The following is a 17,056-nucleotide window of genomic DNA, read 5'->3' on the forward strand; positions in this document are numbered from 1 at the left end:
CTGAGCTAAATCCCCAGCCCCAAATCTGTATTTTTAAAAGCTGTGATTTTATTCTTAGAGATAACTGTCTCAGCTGTCTCCAAAAATTTTACTTGCATATTCTAAAATTTTGGGGAGAAATTATGTGTTCCATTGTCACACTTTTAGGATAGGACTTAAGCTTTCTTACTCTAACTTTTTAAAAGATGCCAATCTATAACTTCTATATATTTAAATGTTGATTTTAAAAATAACACTGTTATATCAAACTTTAAATGTAGGTGGCAGAATCAAAATACAGTAGCAATATTTTTAAATACTTAAATGAACTCTTAATAACAGATTATGTATAATTTGTTTCTTTATGAACTCATACTTTTCTTCCACTCTCCTATTTTATGTTTGAATTTTTTCTACTGATCCTACTGTTGTACTTTAATGCAATAAAAACACACATACATCAAAAATAAAATATTTTTAAATTAAATGATTGTAAGAGTCTAAGTTGCAAATGGTTGTGGGTTTAGTTATCATTACAAATATTACTAGTACTTAATTGATAAGAATATAACATAAAATTTAAAGTTATTAAACATAAAAAGTTTTATTTAAAAAGCATCTCATTAGATAAATAATACTTTTCCCTCAATTGAGCTATAACTATAGATAAATATTATTTATTATTAGAAATGAGAGCTGATTCCACATACATTTATTCCAATTTTTTATTTCTATTGAGATAGGCATTTCTTATTTAACCCAACATAATCAGGAAGGTTGAAAAGATAAAAATATTGTCAATTTTGTAATCCTTTTATTAATACTTTCTTATTAAATGATTTTTATCTTAACATTTTTTTGAGACAGGTTCTCACTATATAGTTCATGCTGCCCTGGACTCACTGTGTAGTTCAGATTAGCCTCAAACTTGTAGCGATCCTCCAGCCTCAACCTCCTGAGTGCTGGGATTATAAGTATGTGCCACCACGTCCTGCAAAATGATTTTATCTTAAACCTTCAAGCTTCACATTTAGTTTATTTGATTTATATAATATAGTTGCCATATAACCTAGCTGGGAAAAAAATCAGTTTTCACTGTCACAACCAAAATCAGATGTAATTTTCATCATAGAAAGATAATTTCACTTTCTAAACCAAATCATGTTAAAAGAGGTCAGTCTTTAAACATGTCAAATTATAATTCAGATAGATACATAAATAGGTGAAGAGTATAGAAAACTATACCACAAAGGCTATAGCTAAGCTCTAGTCATTGAGAGGAATAAGGAGGTCAGCAGGGGTTCCTGGTCATCTAATCAAACACATATAAAATAGGTGTACACACACACACACATACACACACACATGCTTTTTCAACATGCATTCCCACTAATATGACTAGAATCACCTTTCCATAGCTATAAATATATACCTATATATATTTACTTTATTACTTTCACAGCTGCATACTAATTCACATATGCAATGCATTATATTTAACCATTTTTCTAATAAAGATATTTATATTTTTCCAATTTTCCACTATTATAATTGTCTTTGGAAAGTCAACTTTTAGATACGATCTTCCTTCATATGTATGAGCATTTCTGTAGGACAGATGTTTTGTTTTGAAGTAGAATATCTGTGTTAAACATCATCAGCATTTAACCTTTTGAAAGTATTATAATAAATGCCTGCCAGAAAGACTACATCAATTAACACTGTTATCAACTTATGTGAGTAAGATCCCCAATATTCTTATAATTTTTATAAGCATTTTTATTCATAGAATGAATACTACATATCAGTTGAAATGAGTGGACTAAATAGGTAATAAATGTATCATTTTTATTAAAGCTCAAAAAAATGTAATGTTGTTCAAGAAAAACAAATTACAGGATAATATACCATACATGCATGAGGAATACAACTACATAATATTTGAAAACATGAAAGGCAGCACTGTATTACTTATAAGTACGTATAAGATTGTACTAATATGATGGCAGAAAAAGGGCTGTGATTGATACTTTCATGTTATTATCCTGCTTTCTAACAGTGTCAAGCCTCTTTTCAACTGCCTACCAGCCATTTTATTTCTTCTTTCCTGTACTACTATGATATCCTATGTACTACTTTTATAACCTTTCCTTGGCTTCCTATTGAGTTGTTTCTTTGCCAAGGGTAGGGTACCTAGCTTTTCCTAGCTGTAATGGTCAATACACTGGGTCAATTTGAGAAGTCTGGAAGTTTCACTCGGCAAGGGGGCCAGGGTCCTTACTTTGTAAACATCCTGAGCTTGTGGAAGAGGAGGGCACAGAGATGGCCTGGGCAGATAGCCAGTGTACAGTATAAGGGAGGGAAAGAGGCTTGTTTTCCCCCACTTTTGCTCTTGCTGCTTTTGCCATCTTCTGCTGCCTTGAACTGTTGCCCCTGTGCCATGCCACCGTGCCTTGGAGCCAGCTGATTATGGACTGACACCTCCACAAACTATGAGCTAAATAAATTCCTTCCTTAATTTGGGGTGTTGAGTATTTTGTCTCAGCAACGAGAGAAAAGTAACCAAGACACTTACCTAGTTTTCTCATCTGAAAAATGGAATAATAATAGAACATACCTTATTGTTGAAGGTTAAATGAGCTAATTCATGTAAATATAATGCCTGGCCTACAGACAGTACTCCATAATACTTATTGTTTATAGGAGCACTTCATATTTAATGACTTTTAATCCTTTACCAGTTATATATATATTGGTAGTAGCTTTCTTTAATCTGCTACTTGTGTTTAATTTTGTAAATGAATTTTATCAAATGACCCTGTGTGTGTGTGTGTGTGTGTGTGTGTGTGTGTGTGTGTTCCTGGGAATTGAACTCAACAGTTTCACACTGAGGTACATGCCCAGACCTTTCTTATTTTTTATTCTGAGACAGGGTATTGCTAAGTTGTCCAGGCGGGGCTCCAATTTGCAATCCTCCTGTGTCAGCTCTCAGAATCCTAGGATCCACCTTTCCTACTCTGCCCCTGCTATGCTGCTATTGGCCTCAGGTGACCAGATGGTCTTCCTTAGCTCCCGCCCTGCCCACCTTGGTTGTTGGTATCCCAAGAAGACAGTGAAGTTGGAACTCAGACATTTCACAAAATTAGTTGTCGGACACTGATGTTCTCTTTTCTTTATCAGCTTGATTTATTCCAGATCTTATGGATTTATTTATTTATTTTTTTTTTTTGGAGATAGTTCTTGATTCTGTCAAATCACCAGATTTTAAAAGGAGGATGAAAAATCGTCACTAGTTTACCCAGGGTCATTGAATACTATTCCTATCGCAGTGTAACAATTAGGAAATGGAAAATTAGAGAGGCTGTACAAGCTATTCCCATAGTACAGTTAATAAGGCAGGCCAAGATGTGAATCCACAATTTTCAAGAGCCGGAGTTGAGCTGCAAACTGGGGTATAAGTAGAAGTTTGTAACATTGGAAAAGGAAGTTGGGGACATAATGAGCAAGCTTTGAATGGGTTAAAGGATGTAGTTTTCAGCCTTCTGTCAAACCATTATTTAATGGATGTCAGAGGCTGAGCTCAAAGATACAAAGGCGAATAAGACAGAATGCCTGACTATGAGGTTCCCACTGTCTGACACACAAACATGCAAAGAGATGCTGCAACAAGTTTCTTGCTATAGCACGAAAAAAGAACAACAGTAGCTTTGTACCTAATTGAGGCAGAAATGGTCAAAGGAAAGGAGGACCACTCTGAGTCAGTGGTGAGTTTCCTAGACATCCCTTCACGCTGCTAAGTTCTGCAGCAGCTTGTGTGCATATGCGAGGATATTCAAACCCAGTTTCCTCCCATGCCTAAAACCTAAGCAGTTACTCTGACTTTGGTAAAGTGCCAGGGTAGAGCTTGTGTCCAGAAAGCATCGTTCAGGGTAAACTTTCTTAGAGATAAAGGAATTTTTTCTGCCATAATATATATGACTCATATGATGAACGATTTTGATGCGATTCTTCACTTGTGATATTTCAGTTTTGTGTTAAAGTGTCGACCATGGAGGGGATCTGTACACCGGGAGGAAGCCCAACCCTTGGCCATCAGGGGCCAAAGTCTTCCAAATGTGTGCGTCAGCGCATGGAGGGGTCCTCCAGCCACTTGGTGACCTTCACCCTGCTTCCTCTGGAAGTTGGCCTCCATAACATCAACTTCACACTGGAGACTTCCTTTGGAAGAGAAATCTTAGTGAAAACATTACGCGTCGTGGTAAGAAGAACATTCTTTTTTTAAAAAAAATACATTTTCCTCCCCCAGAAAAAAAAGGTCATTAACAACTTATGTTTAGATGATTAGGGTGGGAGAGAGGAGGGAGGAGAGAAATGATAGTGTAAATGTAGGAAAAAAAAACTAACAGTTGAGGAACCCGGATGTTATCATAGATTCTTTTTTTACTGTTCTTGCACTTAAAGAGTCAGAAATTATGTTTAGAATTTTTAAATTAAACAATAATACTTGGTCATTATAGGACATATGAGTACTGAAAAAAAAGTCACCAATAATCCCCATACTCAGAGATTCCCAGTTTTAACAATTGGGTACCTGTCTTCCAGGCTTTCCCACACCCACTCAAGACAAATCCAGAAAGCGTGTCTTGAAATATACATGCCAGATACTGAAGATAGACCAATAAACAAGACACAGCTCTTGCATTTAAAGAACTTCTGGTCTAGAAAACTTTCCATTTATAAATGAGTAAACAGGCCAGGAAAGGCAAACAATAAAAGATCAGTTGTTAGATATTATGGACCTCACAATCTGCTGAGTGTTTTCATGTCATCAAGATTAAGTTTTTTTAGACATTGAAAGAATTTATTTCTTCTCTTTTAAATAAAGCCACAAAGAGTAAGGTTCTTATACAATTATGTTTGTAAATTTAAAATGGTGCTAATTTTAAAACAAGATCTGGTTCTTGCCAAGGGCAACATGGATAGCTATTGACAGATTAAATCTTCTTAAGTCTTCATTTGGAGTTGTTTTCAGCTAGAAAATTCATATCAGTAAACCTGTATTGATTTATCCTGTGCAAGGCACATTCCTATGTGTTTGCACTGCGGTTTCATGCGCAGACTGGAGCAAGCTGCTTGGCTTTGAATTCTGGCACCATTAGCAATGAGGCATTGGATAAGTTACTTGATGCCTATGTGTGTCAGTTTTCTCATCTGTCAAGTGGAGTAATTATAGAGCCTCCTTCAGAGAGGTTTTCAGAGATCTAAGCAGCAAGATATACAAAGCATTTAGACAAATCACATGGCATATAATAACTTGTATGGAAATGTTGCTCTGACTGATATGCAAATAACCAGAAAGATCTTATAATTAAGGTGCATGTAAGTATTGGTACGTAGTTTGCCATTCCAAAACAAGAGGGTTTTTAAAATTGGGTAAGTAGTCCAGAAAAGCTGACCCAAGAAATTCAGGTCCTATAAATTTAATTATTTTCTTAACTGAATGTTTTCTGTCTTTACTTTAGCCAGAAGGTCTTAAAAGGGAAAGCTATGCTAGTGTTATTCTGGACCCTAAGGGAATTTACGGTAGGAAAATGATTTTGTATTTTATATGTTGACTTTTGGCTCTGCAAATTAAGTGTATATGTCATATAAAACATTCTTTTTTAAAAAAATATTCAATGTATAGGATCAGAAATGCCTACTTCTTGAATCTACCCATCTTGAAGATGATTTATAATATTTTATTCTAAAACTATCAATCCAAAGAATACCCAGTTTACACAATCATTTAACATGCATTATTTGAAAGCACAGTAATTCTAATTAATCACTTAAACAGAGCCTTGTTGTTCCCATTTTCCCGTTTTTCTTTTAACTGAGATACTGTGAATCTTCTCAAAGCCAAAATTTTGTGAACATGTGAGTACTGAATCAAGGCCTAACTACCTATATGCATTATCTATTCATGAAATTTAGATTATGCTCCAGTAACAATTATTTTCTTTTCAAGAAGACAAGACAGACTGCTTGTTAAATGGTTATAATTTATCTCACTGCCACATTCAGATCATTCTTGTTTTCCTTCAGTGATGTAGTGCCACATGTGGGGGATAAGCATCACTTCTGCTGTCCAGGCAGCCCACTGGGATGGGAAACACAGTCCCAATAAAATATTAGTGGGACAAAGTTTAACAAAAGGAAGACACTTTATTTGTAAAGAGGAAAAGAAAGGGAGAGCAAAAAGAAGACAGATAGCTCTTCTGGTAAGAAAGAATCAGAGTAGGGAGCTCTGGAAAGATGGAGGAGCCATGGACCCTTTGTTCCCATCTGCTTTTATAGGGGAGCGTGAGTGACCCTAGCCCAGCCACCTGGAACTTGCCATAACCGGACTGGCTTCTGGGCACCCCTGCCTAATGTCATTTCTTCTGGGGGTCTACATGCAGCTTCTTTTTGTCTGTCTGTTTACTTGTCCTTGACTTACCTTTGAAGGCCTTACCTTTGGGGTAGGAAAGGGGGTACCTTATTCATGGTTAGCTTAGAGTTAGTAAGGGGGCCTGTGGACATCTATTGTACTCTGTAATGACCCTAGAGTGAATAATGTAGTGACTCTAGACTGAATACACCCCACACATATATGTGTATGTTAGTACATAGGTGTCAGTACATGCCGCCTTAAAGTTAGTGAGCTCCCTTTGCCTCTTCTGTATTCTATTGGAAGTGGGGGAAGCTTATTGTTCATTTGTGCCCTTGGCTTTCTTTCTGTGTTCTGCCTGTCAGCTCTTTTTCTGGTCTCTTGGTGCCAGTCCCAAGGCCATTTGGTGCCTATCTTTACCTGTTTTTTGCTCTCTCTCTCTTTTTCTACCCCTGTCCCTGACTTGCTTCCCAGGGGAATCTCTCCAGTAAAGTTTGTTTTTAACTCTTTTTAGTCAGGATTAACTAGAAGACCTAAGGAGGCCCCTATGCTAGTTTCTCATCTACAGACCTCTGGCCCCACAAGAGCAACAGGGAAAAAATATTTACTTACAAATGAAGGCCACTATACTCAGGGTGCCATTTCCTGTAGGAAAGCAGAATGTTACTACCCTTACATTTGATTTTTTTTTTTTTTTTTGGTTTTTCTCCGGTACCGGGAACCGAACTCACGACCTTGCGCTTGCCAGGCAGGCGCTTTGCCGCTGAGCTAAATCCCCAGCCCCTACCCTTACATTTGAAATTGGCTCAAATCACAAACTGAATGATTTCTGTAAAATAATAAAAAGAAAACTCCATCCTACCTTCATATATACATATGTTAGTTGTTTGGTCTAATTTTATGTTAAAGCGGCACGGCCCTCCCCGATAGATTACCTATAGAGGATGATCTTCAGTAGAATTTTTGTGTGTTCTAAAGTTTTTGGCCTCAGGTAGTTATATCAAGTCTCGGAGCGATCCTGTTCCTTAGTTTCTCTTCCTTTTCACCACTGATGTCTCCAATACTAACACTGTTGCAAACAGCTTTCTAAAATCTTACTCATCCCAGGCATCGTCCCATCCCAGGATGACTAGATGGGACTGATCTTTTTCTGTAGAATAAATCTCTCTGGAGAAACTCTTAGTCTTACAAACCTCTGGGCCAGAGAGTGTGTGTAGTTCAGTGGCAGAGTGCTTACCTAGAATGAACAAGACCCTGGTTTTAATCCCCAGCACCACAAAAACAAAACAAACAATTATGTTTCTTTCTACTCTTCCATAGTTTCTTTCCTTATTATTTAGGCAACTTAGATTTAAAGAGCTTTGTTGACATCTAGAAAGCTAAAGAGGGTTAAGATAACAATTCTGCAGAGATTTTATTACATCTTCCAACATCTATATTTTAAGCTGCTTCGTCAGTGTAACACTTCTCAGAATTTAGTTTAAAATACAAACAAAAGACGAAGATGCATTCAGAAAAGTAAATGAACAAGGTCTCAGAACAAACTGTAAAGGATTAGTAATTAAAATTGTGTGACTCCAATTTTAAAAGAGACTAAACACGGAGACACAGTGCTCAAAACTAGCCCTACTCATTAGTTTCTATCTTCTTTCCCTCACCACCCCTTGCTCCTGACTCTGTTGATCTTAGTTGCAGAAAATTAAGCTCTCCACTCCCTCAATTCCTGGCTGCCCAGCTCCCTGGGCTTGGTGGGCCACTCTCACTTTTTACTCGCTCCCTTTATCCTTGACCCCATTCCATCTCCCTTCTTCCAAATACATCCCCTCAACTGTGTTTGACATACGTCTTTGAATAGGGAAATAATGTGTAGATAGATAGATAGATAATAGATGATGGATGGATGGATAGATAGATAATGGATGGATGGATAAATAGATGATAGATGGAGGGATGGATGGATAGATAGATCAATAGATATATAGATATGGATATATATATATATATAATCCATCCTTTTAATATATTTAAAGTGTATTACCGTATAGATCCTATTCTATTTCTTAAGTGTATAAACTCAGTACTAAATAAATAAATGAACTCAATACTCAGTTTTTAAGAAATATTCCTACTGCTGTATGTACATTTAATTCACTATTTTACATAGAATTTCAAGGTATGTTTTCTCACATTTTACTTATTCATCTCCTAGTGACAGATTCCTCAACACCATTAAACAACACTGAAGAAAAAAATATGTATATATGGAGATAGATAGATAACAGATGAGAGAGAGAGAGAGAGAGAGAGAGAGAGATATTTTGAAAAAGCTGAATAAAATGCTGGATAAGTATTTATCTGGACTACATTTCCAGAAGTGGGACTCCTTCAAAGGCTATGTAGATATTTAGTGTCATTCGTTTCTACCATATTGCTGTTCTAAATGTCTGCCCTATTTATACTTCCCCAGCAGTGTGTGATGTTTCATTTCTCCACATCCTCCCCAACACTTGCTATTACTCACCACTTGAAAATGTGGCATGTTTGATGGGTATAAAGTAGTATCTCATCATTGTTTTAACTTGGATCATTCTGGTTGTTAGCATTTTAAGCATTTCTTGATGTATTTGTTGGGTGTTTAGGTTCATCTGTTAACTGCCTGCTCATATTTTTTTAACTTTTTTCTATTTTCAATTTGAATTTTCTTGTATATTTCTTCTTAGTTTTGTCTCTGATGTACTTCCTTGCGCAAAAGCAGGTCTTCATGAATTTTAAACAAGAATTCTTTATTCCAATATAGTCAAATTCATCATAATGCATCTTTTTTGGGGGGTAATCTTAAAGAAGTCTTAGTCCACCTTTAGTTCACAAAGGCAATTTGTTATTCTACTGATTGTACAGGTTTGACTTTTAAATGTTTTAGTTTCTCTGGAATCTACCTTCATGTGTGAGGTCATGATCAATCTTGTCGTGGTCTCTGATGAGTAAAGTTGACTTCCTTGGCTTTGACTTCCTTCTTTAGCTTTCCATTTGGTAGTGCACTTGCCAATGTGAACTGAAATAGTCAAGAGCATGTATTAATGGAGACAATAGTGGAGAATCAAATTTAGACATTCACAGACAATCCCTCAGTAATAAGTACCATCCACTGAGGATGAACTGTATGCCAGGCTCTTTGTCTGTATTATTTTTATCCTTACAAAAACACTTTGAGGAAAATATCATTACCTCCATTTAACTAACTAAGGCACAGAAAGGTCGTGTCTTGCTCAGTATCTCATACATAGTAAGTTCTTTCTGAACTCCATTCTCTGTCAGCCAAACTGTAAAACTCTTCAGTGCCTTCATGGAGCTTTATTTTAACATAATTCCTCAGTATTTATCAAGGGTTAGTGGATAAAGAAGCTTCATGGAAATATTCCTGCATCTTTGGCTTGTTAGTTGAATTACAAAATGCTTACTGCTTTAGCATCTTCCATGTGCCAAGGACTATGCAAAGTGCTGGAACTACAACTTGGGTAAGAGTTGGTCACTGCCTTGAAAGATATTTCTTAGCAAAACCATGGAGGTGTATTCTCTTTATGGTGACTACAGTGGACTCTGGTAAAACCTTCTTGGCTCAGATCAGGACTCCATCTCTACTAGTTTTGTGACTTTGTCCAAGATACTCTCTAAGCCAAATTTCCTCATCTATAAAATTAAAATAATAAAAATAGACCTAGCATTCAAGATTCATGTGAAGATTTAGTGTAGCAATGCATTTAAACAGCTCAGTACAGTGCTTGGTAGTCTATCAGTGCAATAATAAATGTTATCATTTTTACAATGAAAAGCAGTGATTAATTATAATAGAAAGATTCTTGATACCAGAATGCTAAAATTCTGTTATCAAAGGCATATAGAAAACATCTCTAAATTAGATGGGAAGGAGAAGGTAGAAAGAACTTCAGATCTTACTTCCCAATGGAGCTAGTGTTCAAATAACCTTGACTAGGAAATTATGTGTTGTTTATTTTCAGATTTCAGTTCAAGGAACAAATTTCTCTCTTTGACAAAAAGCCATGCTACCTTTTACTGGTGGATAAAATTGATATAACCTATTTATTTCATATCATGTTATGACCAGCAATTTTATAGCCAAGTTTAGTGTTTTATTTAAAGAGATTATACAAGCCTAGAGTTTGATTTAAAAATCTTGGATGTTTCTTTCTTTGTAATTTTAATAATATTATTATAAAACGATCTTTCATCTCAAAAAATTCTTTAGCAGTAGATATATTACAAATAATCTGCAAATAGTCTCTTTCCTAAAAAACTCTGTAAATCTAATCATTTTTAAAATTACAGGTTCTGTTAGCAGACGAAAGGAGTTTCCATACAGGATACCATTAGATTTGGTCCCAAAAACAAATGTCAAAAGGATTTTGAGTGTAAATGGTAAAGTAACATATTCTATTTTTATTACTTATTTCTGTGGGGGGGGTACTGGGAACTAAACCCAGGGCCTTTATACTGAGCTATATAGCTCCAGCCTGTTTTACTGATTGATTGGTGAGATAGCAACTTACTAGCTTGCCTAGGCTGGGCTCGTATTTGTTATCCTTCTGCCCCATCCTCTGAGAGTGCTACGATTACAGGGATGTACCACCAAGCCCCACTTAATTGCATTATTCTTTTTCTATTTATCTGATTCCCTGCACACGCAAATCTTCTTTGAGAACACCCCGTATTCTACAAATACTTGATTACTTTTCCAAATATCTTCTTTCACTGACCTGCTTGAAATAAAGATTAATTTCCCCATGATGGACAGTGAGGACTATCTTTGGCCAAAGACTTCTCTAAGAGAAGGGATACAGCTACTTCTAGACTTAAAGAACTTCCCATGGTCTTAGCTCCAAAGAAAGCTTTATGCCCTGCATTGGCCCCAAGATGACAGCACACTTCTGCTGAAATGCCAGTCCCGGAGAGGTTGTCTTAGTCCAGTTATGCTACTACAATGAAATACCTAAGAGCGGATCATTTATAAAGAACAGACATTGATTCCTTACCATGTTGGAAGTTGGGGACTCCAAGCTCTAAGTGCCCGTAGATTGATGTCTGCCAGGAGCTGTTCTCCACTTCTCAACTGACGTCTTGTCACTGCACCCTCACAGGGCAGGAGGTGGAAAAGCAGAATGACAGGAAGGGGTAGACAGCTCCCTCACACTTGTTTGATAAGGTCATTAATCCCATTCAAGAGGACAGTGCCCTCCTGGTCTCATCACCTCCCCAAATTCCCACCTTTTAATACCACGCCCTTGCTGAATAGATTTCATATACGGGTTCTGAATGGACACATGCATTCAAACTGGAGCAGGGCTTCTCTTCCCTCCAGGACATTTGAAGACATGGCATCTTTGATGGGCTTTCCCTGAGCTCTTGCCTTTGCAATTCAGTAACATACCACCAAAACAATAGAATGTCCTGACTACATTTTACCTCACAGAAAATCAGAATGTTAGTACTGCAAAGGACTTTTTTGATCTTGTGCAATCCCGTTGTTGGATTTACAAGAAAATGGCTTGCACAAGGTTGCACAGTGAGTTACAAAGTGGTTACCACACTCCCTGCTTGGGCCTTTGTTTTATTTTGTAGGAGGAATGGTTAATATGATCTGCAATGTCTAAATCCATGAATGGCAGTAGATGTATTATGTCCATGTAAGCACTGCAGATGCATTACTCTGCCCACTGCATCATTCTATCATCTATTACTATAGTGTAAAGATATTGCTTAAGCTTTCATTTCATTTCTTTTAAATTCATGTTCCAAGCCACGTCCTCTCTCTCACCCCTTTCTGAGAAGCAAGTGAACTGCTTAGATTAAAAAAAAAGAACAGAGATGGTTGTTCTACTTAGCATATGTGCTGTGGAAGCAAGCACAGTTCTTCTCTTTAGAATATACTGCTATCCATTGGTAGGAGGTGATCGTGTCTACTTTGACTTCTTCTTGTTTCAGGGCTGCTGATAGGTGAGGTCCTGTCTACTGTCCTGAGTCAGGAAGGCACCGATATCCTACCCCACCTCCCCAAGGGGAGTGCGGAGGCAGAGCTGATGAGCATTGTCCCTGTATTCTATGTTTTTCACTATCTGGAGGCAGGAAATCATTGGGACATTTTTTATCCTCATTCATTGACTAAAAAACAGTACCTGAAGAAAAAAATAAAAGAAGGTAAAAAAATCTATTTTGCATAATAATCTAGTAATTTTTAAACAAATATTTTAAACTAATATTTAAGTCACTATGAATTGTATAAATGCTTTATCTGACATCTTAGCCAAAAAGAATCACAAGATGGACTCTACTGTATGAATAAATATGTGTACTATTTCTGTAGCATTTTGGCTTAACTTACCAAAATGCCTGGATTTGAGACAAGACACCTGCATTCCAAACTCTATGGAGCACTTCCTTCCTCTTTGAATGAGATCAGAATGTTCTGCTCAATAATTCCCACTTCAAGCAATTCACATGCTTCCTTTGAGAAGTTCAGTGTTGGCCACAGACCATGTGTTTACTGCCCAACACCAAAGGAAGTTTACTGCCCCCTGGGACCAATGCAGCACTGTGAGTAGAAATGAAGGTCAATGAGGCACTGTGTTCTTCTGGTGTCTCTCAGGGATGGTGAGCATCATGTCCTACAGAAATGCTGACTCTTCATACAGCATGTGGAAGGGTGGAAGTGGTAGCACTTGGTAAGTAGCAAGTCTTCATTTGTATTTTCACATAGTAGCTGATTAAGTAAAGAATAATAACTGTAATGGAAGTTCCATTCCTCCAGTTGCTCAGACTTTAGTCATTCTAAACTTAGTCCTTCTTTAATGCCTCTCTTGCTCTTACAACCCACATCAGATCTGGCAGATATGCTTGGCTACACCTTCAAAATACATCCTGAGTCTGGCTACTTCTCACCATTTCTACTTCCTCACTGTAGTCCACACCATCTTCCTCTCTGGATTATTGCACTAGCCTCTTCTAGTCTTCTGACCTCAGACCTTCTTTGTCTATATTCAACACAGCAACTAGAATGACCCTATTAAAATGTAAGTTAGGTCATGACACTCAGAACCATTCAGGAGCTTCTCATTGGACCCAGGGTAAAAGCCAATCTCTCTTATTGAGATTTATGAAGTTCTAATGATCTGTCTGCATCTCACCTCTTCACTTTCTCTGCTATGCTCCAAGGCCATTTCACCACTCCTCAAACACATGCAGGCATGCTGCCCCCTCTGGTCTTTGCACTGTTTCTTGTCTGTACCACTCCTGCCTGAAAGTGGCTGGTTTCCTATTTTCTTCATGTCTTTACTAAGACCTTACCTTCTTCATGAGGCCCCTACTATGTCATTCTATCTAAAATTGCAACCAACGCCCATCCCAGACCTTCGTGTCTTTCTCCCCATGTTCCTTTAATCCTTAGCATTTATTACTAACAATTTTCCTTACTTCACTTAATGTCTCTTCCCTTTAATAGACCATAAGTGCCACATGGGCAATTCTTAGTATTCCTAATGCCCAGTACATACCTAGTACTCAGGAAGTATTTATTCAATAAGGCACAACTTCCATAAATCTGATTATTTGAGGACAAGACAAATGAATAAATGTGTCCACATGCAGTCTACTTTCAGAAAATGCTATCATACTTTAACAGAAACCTTAATAAAAACATAGCATGCCAGGTGCTTTTCAGGTTCCACTCTATGAAATGCATTTAAGATGCTTACAACCTACAATAATTTAATATTAGATTTTCCCCTGTAAGTATTGAGAGTCCACAAGATTTCATTCTTGGGCCCCTTACATTTTATTATCTGTCCTTGTACAATTTTATCTTTGCCTACAACTTCTATCACTTTTATTCTAATGATGCCCTGATCAACATCTCAAGACGTGACATCTTTCCTAAGCTCCAGATCCACCTTTCTAGGTGCTTGGAGCCAAAGACCATCAAAAACAATCCATGCCAAATTCATTCTTCTCTTTCTCAAACACACTTTTCTCCTCTGTTCCCTTAGTCAGTGTGCAGCAATGCCCTGCACTTTGTCCCTCACTCATCAAATTAGAATCATCAGGAGGTTTCTTACCTCTCCCTTTCCTTTTGTCTCTGCATCCAATCAGTCACCAAGTGTCACTGATTATCCCTGAGAGTTAGGTTTCACCACACTCACTCCTAGAGCCTGCCAACCAAAGGACAACAGCAGTGGGGTGGGTGTCAATACAGACTGGAAAACCCCACCATAAGATGCAGCAACATCTCAGTAAACACTCAGAGCCTCTCAAGAGGCCAGGCAAGACCACATGAAGAGCAATGAGCCAGAAACACAGGAGCACTTGAACACTAGACCCAACAGTATGAGCTCCTTGAAAAAAGTAAGGTACAAAGAAGGAAATAGTAAGCACCTACGGACTCTCAAAGTTTTTCTTAAAAAACATAGAGCTGGTACAAACAATACAAATAACATTCATATTAACAAAACCCAAAATTAAGGAGTGTGAACTTTTTTGTATTAGTCTTTTCATAGAAGAAAATATTACAGCTGTAGTTCGAGTTATCCCTTTAATCCCAGCTTCATCTTATTCCTGTTCACTTTCCTGCAGGGTCATTCATGCTCATGAATTTGTGCTTCTTTCTGGCCATTTTTTATTTTTCATAGATATATATCATATACATATATATATGTCACATGAATTCATATACAGTCCCTCCTTATGTTTTTTAAATGATCGTAACTACTGCCAAACCACAGCTATCGTTCTACAACCTGCCTTTATCTCCTCAATGGTTAGTTATTTAGCTCTAGCATAGATATATGTACAGAAATAGTTCACTCCTTTTCCTCTCTATGTTATGTTACACTTTTACAAATATACATATTGCATATGTGCTTCTATCCACTGTCATTTGGTGGACAGTTATTTCCAGTTTTTACCATTAAAAACAATGCCACAATAAACATCTTCATGTCTTTTTGGACACATATGTGCATCTCTCTAGGGTACATACATAGATGGAATTGCTGGAGCATAATAAATGCATGTTTTCATTTGTATTGCACTGTGTCAGATTTCTCTTCAAAGTGACTTTACAAATTCTTTTCTTTTTTTTTTGTTTTTTGGTTTTTCTCTGGTACCGGGAACCGAACTCACGACCTTGTGCTTGCCAGGCAGGTGCTTTTGCCACTGAGCTAAATCCCCAGCCCCTTACAAATTCTTTTCTACTGTAAAGTTTTAGTACTAGAACCTATTGTAAAGCTTAAAGAGTTAAGCCAAACTATAAGAACATCTAGAAGTAGCCTTGGGTCTTCTATAAAAACAAATTAAATAACCTTCTCTTTCTCTTTCCCTCCAAGTCAGTCAGAAGGACAGATCAGAGAGCAGAAAAGAACAAAGAAAACCTGAGTAAAATGTATTTGCTTACTGCTGGGGAAGACCAGACTAGACACCCACCCTCTGAGAACTCTAGGGCTGTGGTACCCGAGCATCAAGTTCTAGGACAGATGAGCACTTATCCCAATTACATATTTAATTGCCAGAACAATTGAAGGTGTATTCATATATTTAATCTTTATAATAAATAATAAATCTCAAGAGTCAATTGCCATTGTCTTTTTCAAGATCAAACTGAAACACAGACTGGGTGAAACTGGCCCAACTGCTGAGAAATGGAGAGGCAGACCGGCAGTCTGACTACCTTCTTACTCTTCCTTAGCATACTAGCAGAAGAGCCATCCTATGGCCAAAATTCCAAGTCAGCCCCAAAATAACACATGGGCCAACTAGTGATCTTGCGTGTGATCAATCCATGGACATAGTCCTCCTCCACCACCGCCATGGGAGCAGACTGAGAGATGAACAGGAAGTGTTCTAAATTATTTCCCCTAAAACTCCACTGAGTAGAAGATGTACTTCTGTGTCACCAGAAGAAGCATTATGGAAAGGCACTCAATTGTGGTGAAGCAAGCCCCGATTAATGTCAAGCAAAAACCTTTTTAATAATTAAAGCAGTTAGAGCAAAAATTTAGAACAAGCTAAAGTTCCATAAGTAGGTAAAGAGCTAGTTTTGTGCGTTTGCATCAAAATACTGTAATTTAGCATTTAAAATCATTTGTAAAAGAATGAGGAAATATTATATGCTAATATAGACCTGTAAGGTATATAATTAAATATAAAGAATAATAACTTTATTATGGAAATTCCAAGAACAAGAACAAGACTGCATAATCCAAGGCAAGAGCAAGACAGTATAATCTTGATATCTGGTGTAGTTGGGATGGAAAAGTAGACAGGAAGCTTGTATCCCTATGTTCACACTTTGGAAAGATACCTTTGAAGTAGTGCTAGCTGCCTATTGCGAAGCGGAGGGGAATGTGGGCAGGAGAGAGATATATAATTTTATACCCTTTATGCTTTCAGATTTTTGAATCATATGAAGACTTACATCCCTCCAAAAGAGTACTTAAAATACATTTTAAATTGCAAATGAACGCAAAAGTAAAATTTTAAAGTGAGAGAAAGGGGTAGAGGAGTCAAATAGCTTGAACCGGGGCTGGGGATTTAGCTCAGCGGCAAAAGCGCCTGCCTGGCAAGCGCAAGGTCGTGAGTTCGGTTCCCGGTACCGGAGAAAAA

General features: G+C 37.3%; 1 protein-coding gene and 1 long non-coding RNA gene across 2 annotated transcripts in view; one reads left to right on the plus strand and one right to left on the minus strand.

Moving 5' to 3' along the window:
• LOC102021665 (complement C5) overlaps nt 1-17,056 on the plus strand; it is a 97,395-nt gene that overhangs the window by 51,808 nt on the left and 28,531 nt on the right. Inside the window, exons 21-25 of the mRNA XM_005382580.1 lie at nt 4,007-4,237; nt 5,502-5,562; nt 10,736-10,825; nt 12,389-12,601; nt 13,050-13,125. Of these exons, the coding sequence (XP_005382637.1) occupies nt 4,007-4,237; nt 5,502-5,562; nt 10,736-10,825; nt 12,389-12,601; nt 13,050-13,125 (671 nt within the window). The remainder of the gene's footprint in view (nt 1-4,006; nt 4,238-5,501; nt 5,563-10,735; nt 10,826-12,388; nt 12,602-13,049; nt 13,126-17,056) is intronic.
• Nucleotides 1-17,056, minus strand: part of LOC102021242 — a 63,237-nt gene that overhangs the window by 9,161 nt on the left and 37,020 nt on the right. Inside the window, exons 2-3 of the long non-coding RNA XR_001233597.1 lie at nt 11,440-11,530; nt 9,328-9,443 (exon numbers count right to left, since the gene is read on the minus strand). This is a non-coding gene — a long non-coding RNA (uncharacterized LOC102021242). The remainder of the gene's footprint in view (nt 1-9,327; nt 9,444-11,439; nt 11,531-17,056) is intronic.

The sequence above is a fragment of the Chinchilla lanigera genome, unplaced genomic scaffold (genome assembly GCF_000276665.1).
Source record: "Chinchilla lanigera isolate Chin_1 unplaced genomic scaffold, ChiLan1.0 scaffold00018, whole genome shotgun sequence".
NCBI lineage: Eukaryota > Metazoa > Chordata > Mammalia > Rodentia > Chinchillidae > Chinchilla > Chinchilla lanigera.